The following is a 21,058-nucleotide window of genomic DNA, read 5'->3' as shown; positions in this document are numbered from 1 at the left end:
ATATTAGAACCTGCATTCAGAGGCTCACATCATCTTTCCCTTCTTAAACAAAGGACTTTTATTTACTAGTGGTGGGTTTTTTGTTTTGTTTTTCTCCAGGCAGTGTTTCTCTGTGTAGCCCTGGCTGTCCTGGAACTCACTCCGTAGACCAGACTGGCCTTGTACTCAGAGCTCTGCCTGCCTCTGCCTCCCAAGTGCTGGGGTTAAAGGCGTGCGCCACTGCCGCCCAGCTAAACCTCAGACCTGTGTTTTGCTTTTGTTTCAGGAAAAGATGTCTCTAGCACAGTTAGTTGCCTTTTCCAGCAGTTTCTTGAGGGTAACTAATGTCCTTGTCCTTCTTCCCACAGAAACCCATCTCTCTGCTCTGTGGTTCACCCATGCTTATTACTGCTGCGAATACAATCTAAGACGGTCCCAGTCTCACTCATTCCTTGCCAGAAAGACGCAGACCTGCCACCCCTGAAGGGGCTTAAGATGCAGTGAGGTTGAGGCGGGCCATCCCTGTATTTGTTCCCAGTGTCTGTCAGTGAACCACAGAAAGATCACAGTCTATCGTGGTATTTATTCAAATGAAAAGCTAGCTGCTGGGGCGAGGATCTTTTTAAAACCATCCTTTGGTAAACATACCCAGGCTGAGAGGGGTTGCTGTAGATGCCACTACTGAAGTCAGCACTGCAGGGGTGAGCCTGTGCCTCCCAGGTCTTGCAGCACCCCACCCCTGGAGAGCTTGCTGCAGTCATTTGTGCCACACCCTTCACTAGACTTCATGACACAAGAATGTACAGTGGAAGGTTTCAGACACATAGTTTTCTTACTAATGAGAGATATTTCCACAGATGGTTTAAAGCAATGCAAATATACTGTCCTTTTGAATTTTATTTTATGTGTTTTGCCTGAATATATGTGTACTATATGTGTGCAGTGCCTGCAGAGGCCATAAGAGGACATTAGAGTCCCTGGAACTGGAGTTAGCGGTGGTGGTGGTGGTGGTCGTGGTGGTGAGCCACCACATGGGTGTGAGGAACCTAACCCATGTCTCCTGCAAAAACATCAAGTACTGTTAGCTGCTGAGCCATCTCTCTGGCCCCACAGACTTCTTGTTGTATAGTCCATGCTTCAGGGATCCAAAATAGGTCTCACTGACCTAAACTAAAAATAGGTCTCACTGACCTAAACTAAAAATAGGTCTCACTGACCTAAACTAAAAAATGAGCCTGGTCCCGTTCTTCCTGGAGATGTAGGAAAAAGATGGAATTCTTAGCCTTCCATGTCCCGCCTTCTAGAGACAGCTTGAATTCCTTAGAGGCCATTAAAGGCCACAGTAACACGTCCTCTTTGACCATTTTAGGTTCAGATGGAGTCCTTACTATTATGGTCTCCTGTCTAATTAAGCCGTTGCCTCTATCAGATCTTCTCAAAACTTTTTTGAAAATTTCAGAGCAAATTTTCTCCTCTTTCTGGTGCTATTTTGTGATGTGTAAGAAATTATTAACACATATTTCAACAGCATCAGAATTACAATAGGTTTTTGACAAAAACATTAATTTATCTCATTAGATGACTAGCTCATTTATGCTTTTAAGGCATCAGAGAAATATGTTATTTATGTTTTGGAAAAAGGCTAAAACATGCAAAGAGATTGTATTATGCAGGCTTAGCACATTGTTAGTTACCTGAGGCATAAGAATATGCAAAAAGTTAAATGATACCAAAATTGAATAATGATGTCAAAGTGGAGTGTTGGTAAGACCCGTGGCAGCAGGTACAGCGACGGGCAGGCGTGGGCTGCAGCTAGCCTGTGTATTAGGTATTTAACTTAGTGTAAAAGTAAGAGATGGTTCACTGTGATTTAAGCAAATCAGAGCTACAGTGAATTCTTTGTGCAAGACTGGATAAAAAGTAAAGGCATCAAGTTCTAAGGTTGAAGTGTTCTGTGCTTGGGGGATATACTTTGAGGGATTTTTTAAAAAAACCTTCATCAAAGTGTTATGAAATAGTCTATTAAATATTGTTCTTGAAATGATTCTTTTCAGAGAAGGCCCAGCATAACAAGTGTAAAATTATTTCATATCTTGTATTCTGGGCTAATACTGTTCTGTGTTGTTATGTGAGAGGGTTAATCATAGCTGACCTATCTCAGAGCCCAGTGTCTGTCAGGCTTCATGCTGCCTTCCCTCATAGGTGAGTATGATGAATAACCCTGAGTGCGCACCACTGCCTCCTGTCGGTGGGCAGCCACTGGGTAAAGAGAGCAAGAGAATAGGAGCTAAGAGCTGCCTTAGCCTTAGATGGGTGGAGCATTAACTAGGGGCAGTGGTGTGGGCTGCATGCTTGCCCTAGGGATTGTTAGACTGGTTAGGCTGCAGCTCTGCTCCTGGTTGTATGGTAACTCATATGGAAAGCGTGCAGTGGAGACAAAGGGCTCCGTGATCGGGTGGGTGGGCACCCTCCTGTATAGACATAGAACTTTGCTCTTGAAGAGTTGGATTTATTTCTGGACACCAGCCTTCTTAAAAGCAGTGCATCACCTCCATCCACAGACACTACTATATAGCCCGTAATCTGTTGCTTGTCCATTTTCAGCTCATAGTACAAAATAAATGAAAGCCAAGGGCATTACAATTGGGAGGGAGGGTGGAGGAGGACTGTTATTTAAAAGGCTTTTAAATGATGTCACTATATATTCTTTTAACATCCTCTAAAAGCCTTTGAAAAAACAGTCTCTCTACCTCCCTTGTTGTTAACAAAGATGGTGCACGGACTGCTCTTTAAAAGGCTGTTAAATGGCGATCCTATATATTTTAACATCAACATCATTTAGAAACCTTTTAGAGACAGTCTCTTCAGCCACTGCTGACTGAGAGGGAAAGGACATGGGGGTAGCGATTGCTTTTTTAAAGGCCTTTGGACGGCACTATCAATAAATACAGCAATACTGTTATAAAAGCCTTTTTCCAATGATGACTCAGCTTTTTTGATGTTTACTTTTAACCTCATGACCTTTTGTCATCCGACAGACTGCTGTTTCAACATGACTGAAAACTCGGTTTACTAATAATCCCCAAATGCCATTTATTGAACTTCGTTGCAGAGCTTAAAAATCAATTACACATATACCATCTCATTCAGCCCTTACAACAGCCAGGTGAAATAAGCAGGATGTGTAGAATTGTCCCACGGTGCAGAGAAGAAAGACAGAAAAACCTAGGGGGTTGTGATGCTTGGCATCCACACTGGTACCCAAGCCCTAACTACTGTCCTGGTCAACTTCACTCACCGTTCGTCCGTTCGTTCGTTCATTCACTCACTCACTCACGTATTTATGAGAACTCACTGTATAATCCTGGGTGATCTGGAATTGTTATGTAGATCAGGCTAGCCTCAGACTCACAGAGATCTTGTATCTGCGTCTCTCAAGTGCTGGGATTAAAGGTGTGTGTCACTCCAGCACATTCCTATTAGTCTTGGTGTTCTGATTTGGTCTTCCAGAAAGTATCCATCATAAAAATAAAATTCTGCAACTGAAATTCTGAAGGTAGACATGCACAGGTGCACTAGATGACAGTTAGCACAGAGACCCACAGCTTGTCAGAGACTTGGGAGCACACAAGTACAAAAGTACACATCCCATAATATGATGTGTAAATCTTCTCCCATCCAGGCCGTGGTATCTTCACAGAAGATGGGATAGAAAGGTTATAAAAGCCACAGGTAGCTGGGCGGTGGTGGCGCACGCCTTTACTCCCAGCACTTGGGAGGCAGAGGCAGGCGGATTTCTGAGTTTGAGGCCAGCCTGGTCTACAGAGTGAGTTCCAGGACAGCCAGAGCTACACAGAGAAACCCTGTCTCGAAAAACCAAAAAAAAAAAAAAAAACAAAAACAAAAGCCACAGGTGGTGAATGGCTTTAAGGAAACAGGAATTTCTGAGCACCACAGCCAGGGAGAGCCTATGAGCTCTGAGGAGTCATGGCATCATGCTGACGCCTTGCACAGGATCAAGCCAGGCAGACTCCCGTAGGCATGGAAACTAACCTAGCTGAGAAACTCATGACCTCGATAGCTGCTGGGGGAGGGGAAGTCCATTTTATTTAATGCTGTGACTCCTGTGGGCTTCATCTCCGGGGGTGGCTGTCCAGCATAAACTAGATGTAATGGGGCTGGGGGCAGGATAGAGTAAGGAGAATAAAGTTGGGTAAGTAGGGTGTGGGAGAGAACCTGGGAAGAGGATGGGGAGGGGATGAATGTGATCAAAAAATGCACTGAATGAGATTCTCAGATAATTAGGAGAGCATTTAACATAGGAAAATAAATTGATGTAAATTTGCATAGGGGTCAGGTCATCAAATAGCTTTGCCTCACACATTTGTACTCTAAAGAGCCCAAGGTTTCTGTACTGTACATCAACTTCTGTCAGTGAGAGATTTTAAATGTTTATGCACAAATCAGGATGTGTGTATCTGATTGCATATAAGTGATTGTATGTGTTTCTATTTCTGTCTTGGGATCTGAGAACCCATTTCCCATCCTTTTCCAGTGTCAGGGATTCTCAGTAACCTCTGGTACCTGAGACTGGCATGTGTAATGTGCAATGGACTCTTTCCACTGTGCTCTGTCACTGAGTAAGACATCTTGGGTGTGATTGGTTGTTTCAAATCAAATGTCTATGTAAATGGGCTAAGATGTCTTTCCCTTGCCATTAGACTTTATGTAGATAAGATCCATGTCCCTCAGCCTTGGTGTCCCCTACCTGATAGTTCATTTGACTGCAGGGAGCCACAGCCAGCCAGGGAACCATGATCCTGTCTCTGAACACAAAGCACAGTCTCCCTAACATAGTCTGTAAGTTGTCTCCCGGAGTCTAGCCTTTCTCTGGGAATCTCCACGTGGATTGCAGGCCTGTAGTACATATTCTCAGCATGACCTTACCCACGATGACCTACTGTAGTTCTGTCTGTTTCAATTGCTGCTACCCAGGAGTTTATTTATAGAAAGCCCTAGCTGTTGCCTCCCGGCTAATCCATTGTCACCCTAATCTCTTCTTGTGTAAGGCTATCTAGCCATGTCCTCTGCCCTCCTTAGAGTCCCTACCACCCATTCAGCAAAGACCATGGCTGCTCACACATGGCCTTGCCAGTACCCCATTGTTCTGCACACCTCACTGTTTGTGCCCTGTGTAGCTACGTGGCCTCACCTGCCCTGAGTTCCAGGCACTTATGCCTTCATTTCAGCGCAGGAAAGTCACTCGGTACCTTGTTCAAGCTGTTCATGTTCCTTGGTCCTTTTATTTCTTCCAATGCTATTTCACGTTAGCCTAAATTTAAGCCAACCCTGAAAGGCAGATAAATGTCAGTGCCAGTGTGGTGTCAAGGTCATTAGAACTTGAGAGACTTTGTAGTGTCCAAGGGCTGGCTGGACATGTCCTGTTTCAGAGTCCTTTCTTTGTTAGTTGAAAATAAATTGTTTTCACTCCCTCCCTCACCTCCTCCTAGGGGCTCCCATGCTCCTCCCCCATCCAACTCCACAGTTTGTCTCTCTTTAGAAGACAGACCAGGGACGGGGTGGTAGTAGAGATAGACAGACAGACATGCAGACAGACAGACAAAACAATATGAGACCAAAAAAAAATCTACAAAAATAGCACTGAGTAGGCATGGGGCCTCCCTTCATGTGTGGTTACTATAACCCATGAGACTGCAGTAGAGAAGACTAGCTTTTCTTTTGCAAGCAGCTGTCAGTTGGAGGTAGCTTCTTGGTTAGTGCCGGGAGCTCAAGCCCACTTCCCTCTCAGTGCTTGGCTTTGAACCTGGGCAGTCCCTGTGCTTGCTACTGTAGTCTGTATGAATTCATATGTGGCTCTCATATGCTGGGATTGAAGTTTAGAACCATGGACTGTCTCTGTCGTCAAGATCCACTGTGGGAGCCATGGAGAAGGCATTTGCCCACTGAGCTGCAGCTTAATTCCCCCGGTAGAAGCCTCTCTGAGCTCCCCCTAGCCCCTTTCAGCCACCCCCAAGCTAAGGACAGTCACCTGCTGAGACAAAGCAGAGCTCCCCACCCTCCCACTGCACCCCCCACAGCGCCCTGGCCTCAGGCTAGACACTGTTTTCTGCCAGCCGTGCCTGGATGTCCAAGAGTCTGAGAACCCCATGGCTCCAGCCTCATTGCAGGTCTGGGGACCCCTAACCCAGCTCCAGCTTTCCCACATCTCAGATGGACTGCATGTTCCCACCCCTGGAGTGGTGTCTCAGTGCTTCCCTAAAGCCCAGCACACCAGCCTGGTGGTGGTGTGGGGTTTCCACCTCTGGATGGCTGTGCCCTGAGGTAGCTGGAACTCAGACCCACAGAAAGGAATTCAAAGACACTAGATAGTGAAAAGAGCTTCCTTGTTCCTGTATTGGCTGAATTAATGTGGAGATGGCTCTACTAAAACCTACAGGTTTAATGCAGTGCCCAGGAAAATTCCAGTGACATATTCTCTAGATCTGGGGGAAAAAAATCCAGTAATTCCAATGGAATCACAAAAGACCATGAATAGCCAAAGCAATGCTAAAGGATAACTACACAGTCAGAGGTATCTAAAGTCATGTGACCTACCAAAATTAAAGTCAGAAGATAAAATAATTTAAATAGACCCATTATGGATTAAAGCTATTAACAGTAAGTACGCCCAGGTCCAGAATAACTGCTAAGTTCTTATCAATTTTTTAAGGAAGATTTAATAGCAATTTTTCTTAATTTATCCAAAAACAGAAGGTGAAGAAGCACTAGAAAATGTCATTTAACAAAGCCACTATTACCCATATACCAAAATTAGGTAAAGAAAAAACAACAAGTCTATAGACCAATTTCTCTGAAGAACATGGATACAGAATTTCTCAACAAAATACTTGAAGACCCAATTCAGGGACGCAGTAACAAGACTATACAGCATGACTGATGCAAGGTTGGTTCACAGTACAAAAATCCAGAAATCCAATTACACCATATAAACAAAGCTAAGGTCAGGAACTGCGGGATCATCTCTGTAGATGCTTTTTTGCCTCTGACATGGTTCAATATGCTGAAGCCCTAGAGTTGTTAGGAATGTAGTCTGTGAACAGCAAACCAATAGCCAAGATCGGACTGACCATAGTTTTGTTTTAATTAAATGTGTTGATAATAAAGCTTATAGACTTGTCTTTGGAGAAAGGAAAGAACAGAATGTTGTAAAGTAACTCCCTCTACAAAATCAGTGCAAAGGGACACATTCTACATGTAGGGCCAGAGCTGTTCTAGGTAGTGCTAGGGATGGACCACAGGGCAAGCACTCTACCACTGAGTTGCATCTGCAGTCCTAGGTTCTTTGTAAGTGAGTACCTTAGCCTTGTAGACTATAGCCACTCTGTGATGCCAGCATGGTACAGAAAACAGCCTGGGGGCGGGGGGTGAGTGGCTATTCTAATAAAGAGTTTAGATACTAAAATATAATTTTACAAATTTTTAACATCATAAGACATTATTATGATTTTACAACCATTTAAAAATACTAGAACCATTAGAGTGAAAACTCACAAAAATAACCATTGCTTGCTGGTACCTGTTTACTGGCATGCAAGTATTAATGAATTAATTATGTGTACCTGCCTGTAAACATTTTTTTTTTAGTTTTACTTTTTGTGCATGGGTCTTTCGCTTGCTTGTATGTCTGTGTCCCACATACATGCCTGGTGGTCACAGTGGTCACAAGAAAGCTTTGTATCCTCTGGAACTGGAGTGATAAATGGTGTGAGGTACCATGTGGATGCTGGGAATGAAATCCAGGAACTCTGGTGGAACAATAGTGCTCTGAACCATGGCCCTCTCTGTTTCTCCAGCCCTTCTGAGCAGAGTTTTTAAAAGATGTGTTGATTATTACAAAAATAAATGAAGAAGCCTTGCTTTTTCATAATCTGTGCTCATTACTCAAAATATTGGAAATTATCACAATTGCATTCTACATCAGTCAGATTTACATGCCTAACTAAGAAGTTGTCCTTGAGATAACGAACATTAGTTTAATGTCCTTTGGAAGGTTCTAGTATATTTCTTTACTCTGTGTGTCCAGTTAGGGGCACAGCAAACCCTGGCCTATACTGGTGCTGTTCACTGCAGTGAGCTGGAGGTGCAGTAGGCTCACTTTGTATATTTACTAAGCAAATAAAGCAATATTGAGGTTCTCTGCCATGTAATTCTTACCAATGGAAACATATTGGTTTAAAAAGCACTCATGTAAAAGATGTGGCTTACCTCTACTTACAAATGCTTCCTTTCCTCATTGCTCTATAAGTCAAATCTAAGCAGGCACTGCAATAAAATAAGCCAAAGAAAACAAGACACAGGGAGAACAGTTTATATATTACAGCTCTTCATTTTTTTTGAAATTTAAAAACAGAACAGATTGATAATACTTAAAGATGATTGTGTAACTAAATACAGATTAAAGCATAAAAGGCTGAAAAACATGGTTTTCATAAAGCTTTATGTGGGAATGTCATCTCTGAAATAGTAACGCAGCTGCCAGAGGAGCCTGGTTATAATCCACTCACTTGATGCTCCATGTTTTATTTTTCAAGTCTCATTTCAAATTTTATAATTCAATCATTTTGAACAGCTATGTTCAAAAGAAGTTTTACAACTTTAATCTTAATAATCTCAAGAAAAAGCAGACATGCTATGTCATAAAATAACTATTAGTGACTAGTTTGTACCCTATAAATCTAACTTGAGTTGATAATATGGTCCATTACCTGCTAACTGCACAGAGTATTTTTCATTTTACACTCTTCAGTTACTTTTTAGTGAAGTGTTAAAAAATATGAAGCTTTTCTCCTCTCTAAAATCGCACGCTGTCTGTCTGTTATTAGGGAGATAACAGCTCTTATAAATGTTTCAGTAAGCACTAAGTAGACAGTTATGTGCTCTCTCATTCCACGCTTATTTGCTTACTGTAATAAACTGATAAAATATGTGTGCTTTGTCTCTGTGTATCTACAGGCGTCATGAGTCACATAGATTTCCTTTAGAAATAATGTTGTGGCTGCAGAATTGATTGCTTATTTTCACAAACCATCTGAAGGTACAGGAACGACTTTTATTATTTAAACATGTGCTGGGGAAGATTTGTGGGGATCATCTCACTGGTGCTGGATGCTTTTGTTCTCCTCTGGCTGGGGAAGCATCTCATTGTAGTGCCACTGCAGCTGGCGAGCTAGTTATGTCCTCGGGAATCCTGGTAAGGATGGCCCCTGTCATCTGCTAAGAATGCAGCAAACTTTGAACTTTAGAACATTCGTCATTACAAAATTAAAACTAGAGTTTTCAGGACTGGAGAGAGAGCTTAGCATGTAAGAACACTAGCTGCTCCTCCAAAGGGCCCTAGTTTAGAGCACCGTGCCCAGCACCCACATGGTGGCTCACAACCGTCTGTAACTCCAGCTCCAGGGCTCTTAAACAGACACGTCGACAAAGAACCAGTGCACATAAAATAAAAATAAATAAATCATTTTTAAAAACCTAGTGTTTTCTAGCACTATATTTTTATCCTGTCTTGGGTGGTACAGATTTTATTAAAACCATTTCTTACCTGAATCTATGTGTTTCTAATGTTTTTTCATAGAGCTCCTTCTTGTCAATAAATTGTTCTTTGTATACATGTTTAGAAATAGTTTTTTCTTTTGTTCATAATTTTATTATATATGTGTGTGTGTGTATATATATATAACAGAAATAATTATATTTAATGGAAATCTTAAGTCATTTCCTAAAGCTAATAAATGTTGATGCTGACTCTCAACTGATCACCCCACTGCTCCAGTAGGCCTGTGATATTTTTAGGAAAATTTTGTATTTGAAGAATTAGCATCAAATAAAGTATAGTTATAACCAATGCTAGATGTAGATTATTAGAAATGCTATAATATTTGAAATGGTTAAATTATGCTTTGAGTTATAAAAATGGGTAAAATTATGTTTTAAAGTAAGGAGCCAGTGGGAAGCCAGATAATAAACGTAATAATTAAATTAAATATTTTATTATGACTATGTTGGGTATGCGGTGCACATCTTTAGTACCTGTACTCTATAAGCAGAGGCAGGTGGATCTCTGTAAGTTCCATGTCTACAAAGCAAGTTCCAAGCCATCCAGGGCCACATAGAGACCTAGTGTCAAAATGAAGGCAGTAAGCCGGGGGGGGGGGGGGTGGGGGGATGGGGGGGGAGGGGACATAGTAGTAAGTCAGGAGGGAAGGACAAGGGAAGAAGGAGGAGAGAGGAATTCTGTGAAGCCTCTTCAGGAAGGTGACATTGGAGCAGAGGCACCTCAGAGCTGGCCCAGGTGGATATGTGGGGACAGGACCTTCCAGGCAAAGAGAATGGATGACAAATGCCATAGGCATGTGGCAGAAGTATGGCTGCTCTGTTAAAGAGAGGAGATCAGGTGACAGGCATAGCGTGCAGTGGTGTCTGTCAGGAGTCATGGGAGATGAAGTCAGTAGGGACCTGGCAGCTTCGTTTTTGTTTGTTTGTTTGTTTGTTTGTTTGTTTGTTTTCTGGGCCTTGGTAAAGAGTTTCTGCTTTTACTCTTCAAGGAACTGGAGGGTTCACGTGGGGGTCGGGGTGTCGGGTGATAACCCTGTGCCACCTTATCTTGGTGGAGTGGTTCTGCCTGTTGAGGTCCAACAGACTGAACACAAGCACCTGCTTGTTGGGACTCAGAACAGAAGCCAGAAGACCAGTTAGGCAGCTGAGAGATGGTGGGGGCTCAGAGGACTGTGGCACCCGTGGAAGCAGAGAGCACTGCTACAGTTGGACTCATTTCCCCCACATGGCTAGGTTCTCTCCTGTTCCCCAGGATCTCAGGCCTGCCTGCGCTGAGGCTGGGAGCCGACCTTTGTTGTGACATTTACCACAGATGGGTTTACTTAGTTCTCTGAACACTTTGTATTAGAGTACTTAGTACCATGCTTAATAAAATGTGTCAATACATGTGAGATGGAAGCAATGAATGACTAGTGATATTAATTGCTGCTTTGTGCTTGAAATAATAGTGTCCTTCTTAGAAAGCCCTGAGATAACTCATTCATGCATGGGGCTATGGAGAGAGAGCTTTGGAGTTCAAAGAAAGATGGCGACTAAAACTACAACGCACATTCCCAACAACCTTGTAGCTGGCCCCACGCTTAACGATGTGCACCCCTTCCCATAGCGCCAAGCTGACTAATGATGGCTAACTGAGCTGTGTGCTGCGCTTGCTCCTCCCCAGCCTCCTGCTCACCTCTTCCTTTCCAGGTTAGAGTTTCAGCTCTCACCCCCATACTGTATTCAGCTCAGCCCAGCTCAGCCCTCTAGACTTCCAAATGAGCGAAGCTGCCTGCATCACCATCTCCTCAATGACTGTGATGAGCACATCTCAGACATGGTGTAGGTCAAAAGTGACACGTGCTTGTTATCTAAGAGAATCAGCATGTAACACTGGAAAATACCACTAGTCAGCTGAGGGCTTGTGCTTAACTTGGTTGTTGTCACTCTAATGCTGTCTCTGTGCCCATATGTACACCTAAACACTTAATGTTATAATGTTATAGTCACCTTTCTGTGGTAGAGTGTGTTCACACTGAGCGTTGGTGTTTGGGTCTGTGCTAAACAGCATCTAAAAGCTTATAGCAGGATTTCACTTTCTTCAACATTAAAATATTCTTTTAGAATGGTTATTTTTGAGATGAGGTCTTGCTGGGTACCACAGGAAGAGCCCAGCCTTGTGTCTTTATTATATGAGCCTCCAGAGCTGTACTTACAAGTGCAAACCACTGCTCCATGGAAAGAAAGGCAAGCCAGAGACTTGAACACCAGAGCTTGCCAGGCAGTTTTGCGGTCCTATGTTTGATCCTTAGCCCTGCAGGAAACCAAAGTAAACCTAATGGCAGACTGTTTGCTACCATCATCAGCAAGGTTAAGTGGAAGCATTGACTTAATGGGAAGAAAATTCTGTACGAAATTTGAGATTTAAGCAGCTGGGGGTTTTTTGTTTTGTTTTGTTTTCTGGGTTTTTTTATGTTGCAAATAAATTGACATAATTTTACAAAGGTTACTTTAAATTCTGATACTAGTTGAGCTTTTATAGAATACTGTTTTAATGACAAATAGTAGGCAGTTTATCATTTCATATTTATGATGTTTTTGTTGAATTTAAAATTATTAAAAGTTACTCATTATCAGTTATCTGTAGCAGGCCTGATGTGCTACAGTCCTTAGATTTTGAAAGGAAAGACGGATAGCCCATGGGTTCTTAATGGGCAGCTTCTCTCTGTTCTCTCCTCTCCCCTTTCTCCCTCTTTCTCCCTTTTACTGCTTGTGATTTCAATTAAAATACAATTAATTGATCTCAAAATAGGTGCATTGGCTATTTCTCTTGGTTCTGTGACAAAAGACCAGACAGAAATACTTTTAAAAAATGATTTTAAAGAAATACTTTTATATCTTGGGGCTGGAGAGAGGCTCAGTGGTTAAGAGCACTGACTGCTCTTCCAGAGGTCCTGAGTTCAATTCCCAACAACCATATGGTGGCTCATGACCATCTGTAAAAGGATCTGCTGCCTTCTTCTGGTGTGTCTGAAGACAGCTACAGTGTAGTTACATATATTAGATAAATAAAATCTTTTAAAAAAAAAAGAAGAAGAAGAAGAAGAAAGAAGAAGAAGAAGAAGAAGAAGAAGAAGAAGAAGAAGAAGAAGAAGAAGAAGAAGAAGAAGAAGAATCTCTTTGGCTCATGGCATAAGAGCAGACAGAGGAAATGTCATGGTGGAGAGAGCATGGTAGCAGAGTTGGGTAGGATCTGTCCTCTGGGTCTGTGGGCAGGAAGCAGACAGAAGTGCTTGCCTGGGCTCCCCTAGTCAGGGTAGGTGTCCTTCCTCAGTTAGCCCAGGTGTGTCTCCCAGGCGACCGTGAACATTTATCACCGTGGTAGGGAAGGTCATTTTAATCAGTAAGCCAAAGGACGAAGCTAGCTTAAGCTGGAGCTCACAGTGGAAGAAGCTCAAGGGGAAAATGTGTGTGGCTGACCACACACGGTGAACTCGGTCGGTGATCCCAGCACTCAGGAGGTTGAGGTAGAAGACTCACGGGTTCCAGGCAAACCTGTGCTACCAGTGAGAGGCTGTGCAGGTAAGTAGTCAGGATTGAAGAGGAAGGCACATGATGTTTGTTATTGGTTGGGATTTCATATAGTTGAAACATTCAAGAAAACTAACTAGAAAACCATAAATATAGATATAAAGTCACCAAGAAGGCCGTAGATGGGATGTTTAGGTTAAAGAGTAAAAACACAACTCATATACTCTTTATAAAAGGCAAGTATTTACATATGCAGGGCATGAGACCTATCTCCATGTCATCAAGTTCTCAACAGTAAGATCAGAGGATCCCTAGATCTAAGCTAACCTACATTATATAGTGAGACCCTGTCTCCCCAGTCCCAAAAATATATGCTCTCTATGACTGGAGTTATTTTTGTTTTCTATTATTAAACTATTTTAACGTATACCTGCAGAGTAAAATAAAACAATTTGGTATGGGGGGTGTTGGTTTGGGTTTTCTTGAGACAGTGTTTCTCTGTGTAGCTCTGGCTGTCCTGGAACTTATTCTCTGTAGACCTCTGCCTCTTGAGTACTGGGCTTAAGTGTGTGTACCACCACTGCCTGGGAAACCAACATTTTAATGCTGCTTTGAGGCATTTACTATGCAATTTCACATCTTCTAACGTTTGTATTGTATTTTATATAATAACTTAGGGCAGACACATGTCCTGAGTATTGGCTTGTTCTCTAGAAGCAGTAGTGATTGACTGTCCTCACTAACTCCTGTCGTCCTCCCACATGCCCAGGTCAGTACACCTGTCTTCGTGCCAACAAAAACACATGAGCTGCTTCACCGAATGCATGGGAAAGGACTGGCCGCCCACTACTGCTTCCCAAGACAGCCCTGCATCTTCAGTGACAAGATGGTCTCTGTACAGATCACCCTGACTAATACTTCTGATCGAAAAATAGAAAACATCCACATAGGGGGGAAACGACTTCCTGTGGGCATGCAGATGCATGCCTTTCATCCAATAGGTAAAGGCTAAGTCTTACTGGAAACTTGGTTCCTAAATGTTTTCACTTTTAAAGCAGAGTTTCAGAAAAAGATAAAATACAGCATTATTTACTAACTGAGAGTGCCCTGTGTTGAGGGGAGCAGGAGGGAGAAGGGAGGGAGGGAGAGACAGACAGACAATCAGACAGACAGACTGAGACTGAGTCTGGGTCTTCCCTGGGATCCTATGCAGGTATTCTACCCCTGGGCTATATTCCCAGCCATTTTTTAAAACCTGAATTTATCATGTAAGAGAAATGTGCTTCTTTTCCCTTAGTGAGTCTGGTCTCACTAAGGGTTCAGAGCTGATGACTGTGATGAGAGGGCGGGGCTGCCCTGCCTGCATCACCTCCTGCATCCCTGCTGCTCAGTTTTCCTCCCCACCTCATTGCAGATTACTCACTGTGTACCAACAGTAGCAAAGTGGTGTGTCTTTTGAGTGTAGTGCCTCCCATAGCTCCAGACCCTTTCATGTTCCTTCTACAATCCATACATTGAGAAGTAAAGGGTCACAGGGTGAATATGTTCTGTTGTCCTCCTGTTCATGCACAGGATATGTAGTGCGCTTTGCTATGTGCCTGTAGTTATCTGTGATAGTTATAAGTTAAACATCCTTGATATGTTACCACCATTTACAGTCAAGATGTCCTCATGCTCAAAACACAGAAAAGGAGACCTGACTTCTCCATAAAGCATAAGATGCAGCAGCAATGGCCCTTGTCCCTGCGTGCAGGAGGCAGCTTCCCCTGGACCGGTGGCCTCCCACACAGCGTGCCCTTCCCAGATGCCCAGCAGAGGGTCAGGGTGTACCCTTGATATTTTTAAGTATTTTCAGAAAATATTTTGTTTTTATGAGTGAACACAATCCTTCAGGAAAAATCTCCATAAAGGGTGATGTAAGCCTGGTTGTGACCTCAGCAGCCTCATACAAACCCTACCTGAAGTGGAGGCAGGAGGGTCAGAGTTCAAGGTCACCTTCAGCTACAGAAGGGCATTCTTAGCTACTCAGACTCTATCTAAAAGAAACCAAAAGGGAAGTTGATTTCTGGCACGGTAGCCTTGAAATATTGGCTCTGTTTTCTGACATTTGAGGGGAATAAAGCCCTTCATGCAGGACGAAGTCAGGAAGGTTTCCCTGCTTTTTTGACTGTGTATCACTGTCCTTTCTGGTTTTCTCCATCCGAGCCCTGGCTTTGTGAGGCTTTCTGTAAACAGCATCATGCTTTGTCTGTGAGTGTGCGTGTGCGTATGTGTATGCCAGAGAGAAACAATGGTTTCTAGTGGGAAGTCTAGTAAACTTTCCTAAGTAACCAGAGTAGCGAGCGAGGAGTTACTGAATACTAGGGTTTTATACTGGATAATTAAGAGAACTTAAATAGTGTACTCTATTCTAATTTTTACTAGATTATTTTGCAGATTTGATATATTGCCAAGGTATTACAGAATATACCAATTTGTGATCTTTTTTCTTTTCTTTTTCCTGTTTTACTACTTACAATCTAGCCCTTTTTACCTGGTTTAAAAATTAGTTTAGTTAAGCGATGTCGAGTGGCTGATGTATGGGTTGTCTGGGTTGGAAATGTTATCCAAAGGTTAAAACAGTAGAACAGTATTAATGCTTCCTTTGGCTGGCATAATGAGTTGATGAGTTGACCTTTTATTGGCCTATGTAGAATAGAAGAAATAAATACAATAAATTTCATAGCATGACGGTAATGCGGCATTAAAATATGAATACTGTTGCCTCAGTACTACTTGTAGGCTTTTTGTTCTGAGGAAAATTTTATGACCACGATATTTTATTCATTTTTAGGGCATTGATCGAATGCTTTTAAGATAAAGAGTTCTTTTCCATGTTTGTGCACTGCCCAGACCTTAGCAGCAATAGATTACAGCCAGTTACAGTGTACGATGTCTCTAACCTCTAAAATCATCTTAAGAATGCAACAAAACCACATATTTTATTGTCATGTTTTTGTGAGAAAAAAAAAGGAATCGAGATGTTTTATTCATTAAATATGTGCCCATCTTAAAGGGTCCAAAAATATTATTCCTAGTCACCAATCTGTTACATATTGCCTTAAAATCTCTGGATTTTGCCCTTTTAGCAGGGAGCTGGATTCTTTGTAGGAATATTATATAAGGCTTATCTGCCTAGTTTTTTAAAAACATTGAGAAGACAAGGATTGGTGTGTGGGGTGGGGGACCGGCCTCAATAAGGACTCACATTAAACCCTTTCCAGTGCACAACATCAAGTCCAGAAACAGCGTCCGAGTATTATAAAATCCATTATATGAATAATTTTATGCTGATCATTTTGTTCTTGAAGCGTTCACATAGTAAAGCATGCCATTGATCACGCACCGTCCTCCAGAATTAGCACAGCACTGAGCCTCAAGTTCATTATCCTACCACTCAGGCGAGTCACACAGTGTCAGAGTGCGAGCCTCTGTACAGTGTGGAGGATCCAGATTGTGAATGCAGTCGTGCTTGAGAGATGGCAGGGTTTGCCAACCTCTGTGATGCATGATACAAACAAGACCGAGCCTCAGTTGTATAGTACAAAAAATGGTTTTAGGGATTCAGTAAAGGATAAGTGGGCTACGGCCCAGAAGTAGAATTCTTTCTTGCTTCAGCTCCATCTTCTGCATGGGAAGGAGTAAAGAATAGCCTTAAGCAACGAGACCAACAGTGTGAGTTTATGACAGTATACAGCTCGAGAAATGATGGCCGTTGATACGAATGTGTTTGTGTGTGTGTGTGTGTGAGAGAGAGAGAGGGGGTGGGGGAGAGAGATTATGACAAAAAAGGGATCTTGGTGGGAAGAAGAGATCTCTTAAGAGATATCTTGGTTGATTTTTCTGTTACTGTGCTAAGATCCCACAATCAAAGAAATTTATAAAGCAAAAACATTTAGTTTGGGGCTCACGGTCCCAGAGGATGATAGAATCCATGGCCATCATGGCAGGGATCATGGTAATCAGGGAAAGGCAAGGACAGTTAATGGCTAGTGGAATTTATGTCTCATGAGAACAGGAGAGAGGACCGTTTGAAGGATTGATGGGGATCAGCAAAATAGGGACAGTTGCAAGGGGAAGGCAAATGGAAGGACCGGTACCTTGACATGATCCACAGGAATGCTGTGAAGCCCACCACTGATGAGGTAACTTAAACAATGAACTTTAAGACTAAGGAAGAGTCTCAAACAAGTAGATGTAATGTGTCCATTGGTGAATGTTCAGGCTTAGCTTCATGAGTTTATAATTTCCTTTAATATTCATAGTTGAAGTCTCTTATGAGCCATAATTAAATGTGTCTTTAGGCATGAGTGGTCAGTAGTTTCTTTGCCTCTTTCTCACATCCTCCGTGTTTTAATGTGTAAATTACCCTCTTTCTTAGACTCTCTGGAGCCTGAGGGGTCCGTTACTGTCTCAGTGGGTATTGACTTCTGTGATTCTACACAGACGGCCAGTTTCCAATTGTGGTAAGTTCAGTTGTTCTGTTTATATTGCCTAAACCGGACCAAAGATGTAAAGCTGGACTTTGAATAGCTTTTTCTGTAAGACAAAGCATGTAAGCACATGCACTTTGTTTGACCGTGTGCAACTATCATGGAGAAGTTGCTTATACACTGTGTACTGTATGGGCGTTCTAAATATTTTTGATAGACCTGCCGTTACAGTGTGCCATGCACGGTTGAAAAAAACCAAAAGCTATTACTAGGGTTTTTTTTTTTTAATTTTAATAATATTTTTAAAAACCCAGGAGAAATAAGCAGTTTGATAATATTGTTGAGTATCTCAGAGCAGGCATCTTCTGAGGCAGGTTGTCAGTTTGAGACACAGTGAGTTTCCTGAGTAGAATATTACTGATTCTGAGCCCTTTCTAAAACATTTTCCTCCTTTTATGTTAATTTTACAAACTGCTTGAGGACTTTTCTAAAGTTAAGATGTCGTAGCCACACGTTACTGGAATTTTCTAGTTTCAGACTTATGCTGGTGTATAGTGTGTATACCGAGGGATCGGGGGCCATTGGGAAGCCAGCGCAAAGCGAGCACAGCTCTGAGAGCCACCTTGCAGTCCCCTGGTTTATGTTCGCTGATACAGGATCTGACTTGGCTTTTAAGTGGAAGTTACTTGTTTTTCTTTAAAAGTTGAGGTATTTTATTCATCTCAATTTTAGCCAGCTTAGGATAGAATTTGTCAGGATTTAAAATTTCAAGTCAGGACCAAAACCCTTTAAAAAAGCAAATGTGTAGGTGAAATGTACCAACTCTTCCTTTGTCATTTCCCCAGAGGCTCAGGCCCGGTGTTATTTCTGTCCCTGCCAGGAGCACCGTGGCAGTGAGGGCCGGGAGCACCGTGGCAGTGAGGGCCGGGAGCACCGTGGCAGTGAGGGCCGGGAGCACCGTGGCAGCGAGGGCCGGGTGCACCGTGGCAGTGAGGGCCGGGAGCACCGTGGCAGCGAGGGCCGGGTGCACCGTGGCGTGCACATTGACCTTACGCAGATCAGCCCTTATGTTCTGGGAGGTCTGCTTTATTAGTGATATAAAAACGATTACTTTCCCCAACACTGCCTAGTGATTGTTTATTATTTTTCTATTAGACAAACAACACAGATCAATATGACTGAGCACAGGCTATGAGTAACACCACTCTAAATAGATTTGCTTCCAACACCAGAGGTATATTCATTTTAATGATTTCAACAATGTGAGCCCAATGACAAAGCTTGTACCAAATTAGACCAGAATTAAAACCTAAATATTCCTTTATCATTCCAATTTACAACCGTGTTCTTATTTTTCCATTTTTTTTAATTACAAGGACTTTTTTATAGTTTCTTGGTCCACATTTGCATTTTGTCTTCTACATTTAGCCAAGACCTTCTAGGGAGAAATACACACTGTAGGGCCTGATGTTTGTCCTATACAGGGTAGTATGTATGAGTTTTCTTTCAACATCTCTCAAGTTAAGTTTAGGAAAATAACAAATGTATCTCACACAGCAATTAGCTTTCTGCTACAAACACTTGCATTAATACATCGTCTGCAATGAAGGTACAAATTACTAAGTTATTTTATATTTCATCTTGCACGAGAGCATGTTAGATCAAAAATTATTTTTGTGTGTTCCAAAAAGAGCACTTTGTCTTGCATCAGTGTAATTGATCCTGAAGCAGCGTAATCACAATCACTCACGTTCTTAATTGGCCTGCCCAAAATCAGAAAATGGAAACCGATCGGCAGTGCTTCAATCAATAGCTTCATAGTAGCGCTCGTGGGGGAGGGAGATGGTGGTAATGGGGAGATCAATCGGTCTTAGGTGCCAGTCACGGCTGCGCCTTTTGCATAGTAAGTGGCACCTTTGACTTAGTGGTGTGCTTCAATAGTCGTGGTTCTGTGATAGAAAGGGGAAGAGTGAGAATGGCTGCACTGCTTTTGTATTTTGTCTGAAATACGTTATATAAGTCAGTGTGTAAAATTATGGGGATAAGAGCATCTTTGATTCAAGTCTTTGGAAATGTTGCTGCAGTCCTCTGTCTAACTATGGGTCTGACTTAACCCAATAAGATGGGTGGGTGCAGTGAGAACGTGACTATACATAGTCAGTTTTACATATTTTATAACAACTCCCTCTTCGCACTTTAAATCATCACCCAATTAATTTCTTGATTAAAATACTCAATTTAAAATATATAACACCCATAGATTCTAGCTCTTTAAACTGAATGCTGCATAAACAAATCCCTGTCTTGGTGGTGAGTGGATAGGACTATGCCAAAGATAATACATTGTGCTTAAACTAACTATAAAACACCATTTGCATCACTATTTTTACCCAAAATCCACTAAAAAGAAAAATCTATTCTTTTAAAGGTGAGCACAGAGTTGGGTGATGGGAGGCAGAGGTGGGCGGAGCTCAGAATTCAAGATCAGCCTGGTCTACATAGTGAGGTCCAGGACGGCCAGGATGCAAGGGAAACCCTTTTTTGAAAACCTAGCTAACTAACTAACTAACTAAATAAGATTAATTAATTAAGATAGGTAAGAAAGAAGCAGAGACATAGAGGAGAGAGTACCATTAGCTGACCAACCAGAAATTTCAAGGAATTGTTAGCCATTAGAAAACAAATAGGAGCAGATGAGAAAATGAAAACCACAGAACCAAACACCCCTTATGATACACTGGTGACAGTCAACGAGCACAGAGTGGGTGTGGCCAAGGAAAGTTAGGGTTAAGGAGGCCACTGGGGAATTAACGAGTGACTACTGCAGCCTCTGACTTCCCTCTTCAGCAGTGTGCAGACATAGTCTGAGGCTTAAGGACACCACTGCAGAAGTCCATAAAGAAAGGACTTTATGGCTGTAAGGGCCCCAGGAGCACAGCAGGGGTTAAGTTTGCGCTGGAGGAAGCAAAGATGTTGAGGACAGAATGGAATGCAGTTCTGTCCTAGGAGGCAGTCAGGAAGATCTCAGATCCTCCTTGGCTCAGGAGCCTCAGCCTTGTTACCTTCCTGCCACCTCAGTGGATACTTAGCAACTAGTCCATATCTTACTTGCTTAGTGAACTCCATACACCAGGGAATAGGAGTCCAGTTTCTACCATGATAGGAGTTGCTCCTGTTTGTTAAATTGTTAGAATGTGTTCATTGCTGTTTCAAACACTTATAATTAGAAATGTCTACACAATTTTTTTACAAATTTGTTTAACTTGCACATTGGTCCTTAACTTGTTATTGCCCCATCTTACAGGTTAGTAAACTGAGGCATAGGGGGGAAAAGATAAAGCTAATGTATAATAGAACTTGGTGTGTTGTTACAAAAATAGCTGCACAGTTGAAGATGACCAAGCTTTGGAGAGAGAGCTGAAAACTGCATCTTACAAGAGAAGGCCGAAGATGGATGTGGA

The 21,058-nt window shown here is 42.3% G+C and overlaps 1 protein-coding gene across 4 annotated transcripts in view; it reads left to right on the top strand.

Annotated features, from left to right (window-relative positions):
* The window catches only part of Ap3b1 (adaptor related protein complex 3 subunit beta 1), a 202,746-nt gene that overhangs the window by 155,654 nt on the left and 26,034 nt on the right, over positions 1-21,058 (top strand). For all 4 annotated transcript variants that reach the window (XM_085830906.1, XM_085830907.1, XM_021180280.3 and 1 more), the window contains exons 23-24: positions 13,895-14,126; positions 17,546-17,630. In XM_085830906.1, the coding sequence (XP_085687032.1) occupies positions 13,895-14,126; positions 17,546-17,630 (317 nt within the window). The remainder of the gene's footprint in view (positions 1-13,894; positions 14,127-17,545; positions 17,631-21,058) is intronic.

The sequence above is a fragment of the Mus caroli genome, unplaced genomic scaffold, assembly GCF_978045245.1.
Source record: "Mus caroli unplaced genomic scaffold, Mus_caroli_1 scaffold_15, whole genome shotgun sequence".
Classification (NCBI taxonomy): domain Eukaryota; kingdom Metazoa; phylum Chordata; class Mammalia; order Rodentia; family Muridae; genus Mus; species Mus caroli.
This window is presented reverse-complemented; position numbering and strand designations above follow the sequence as displayed.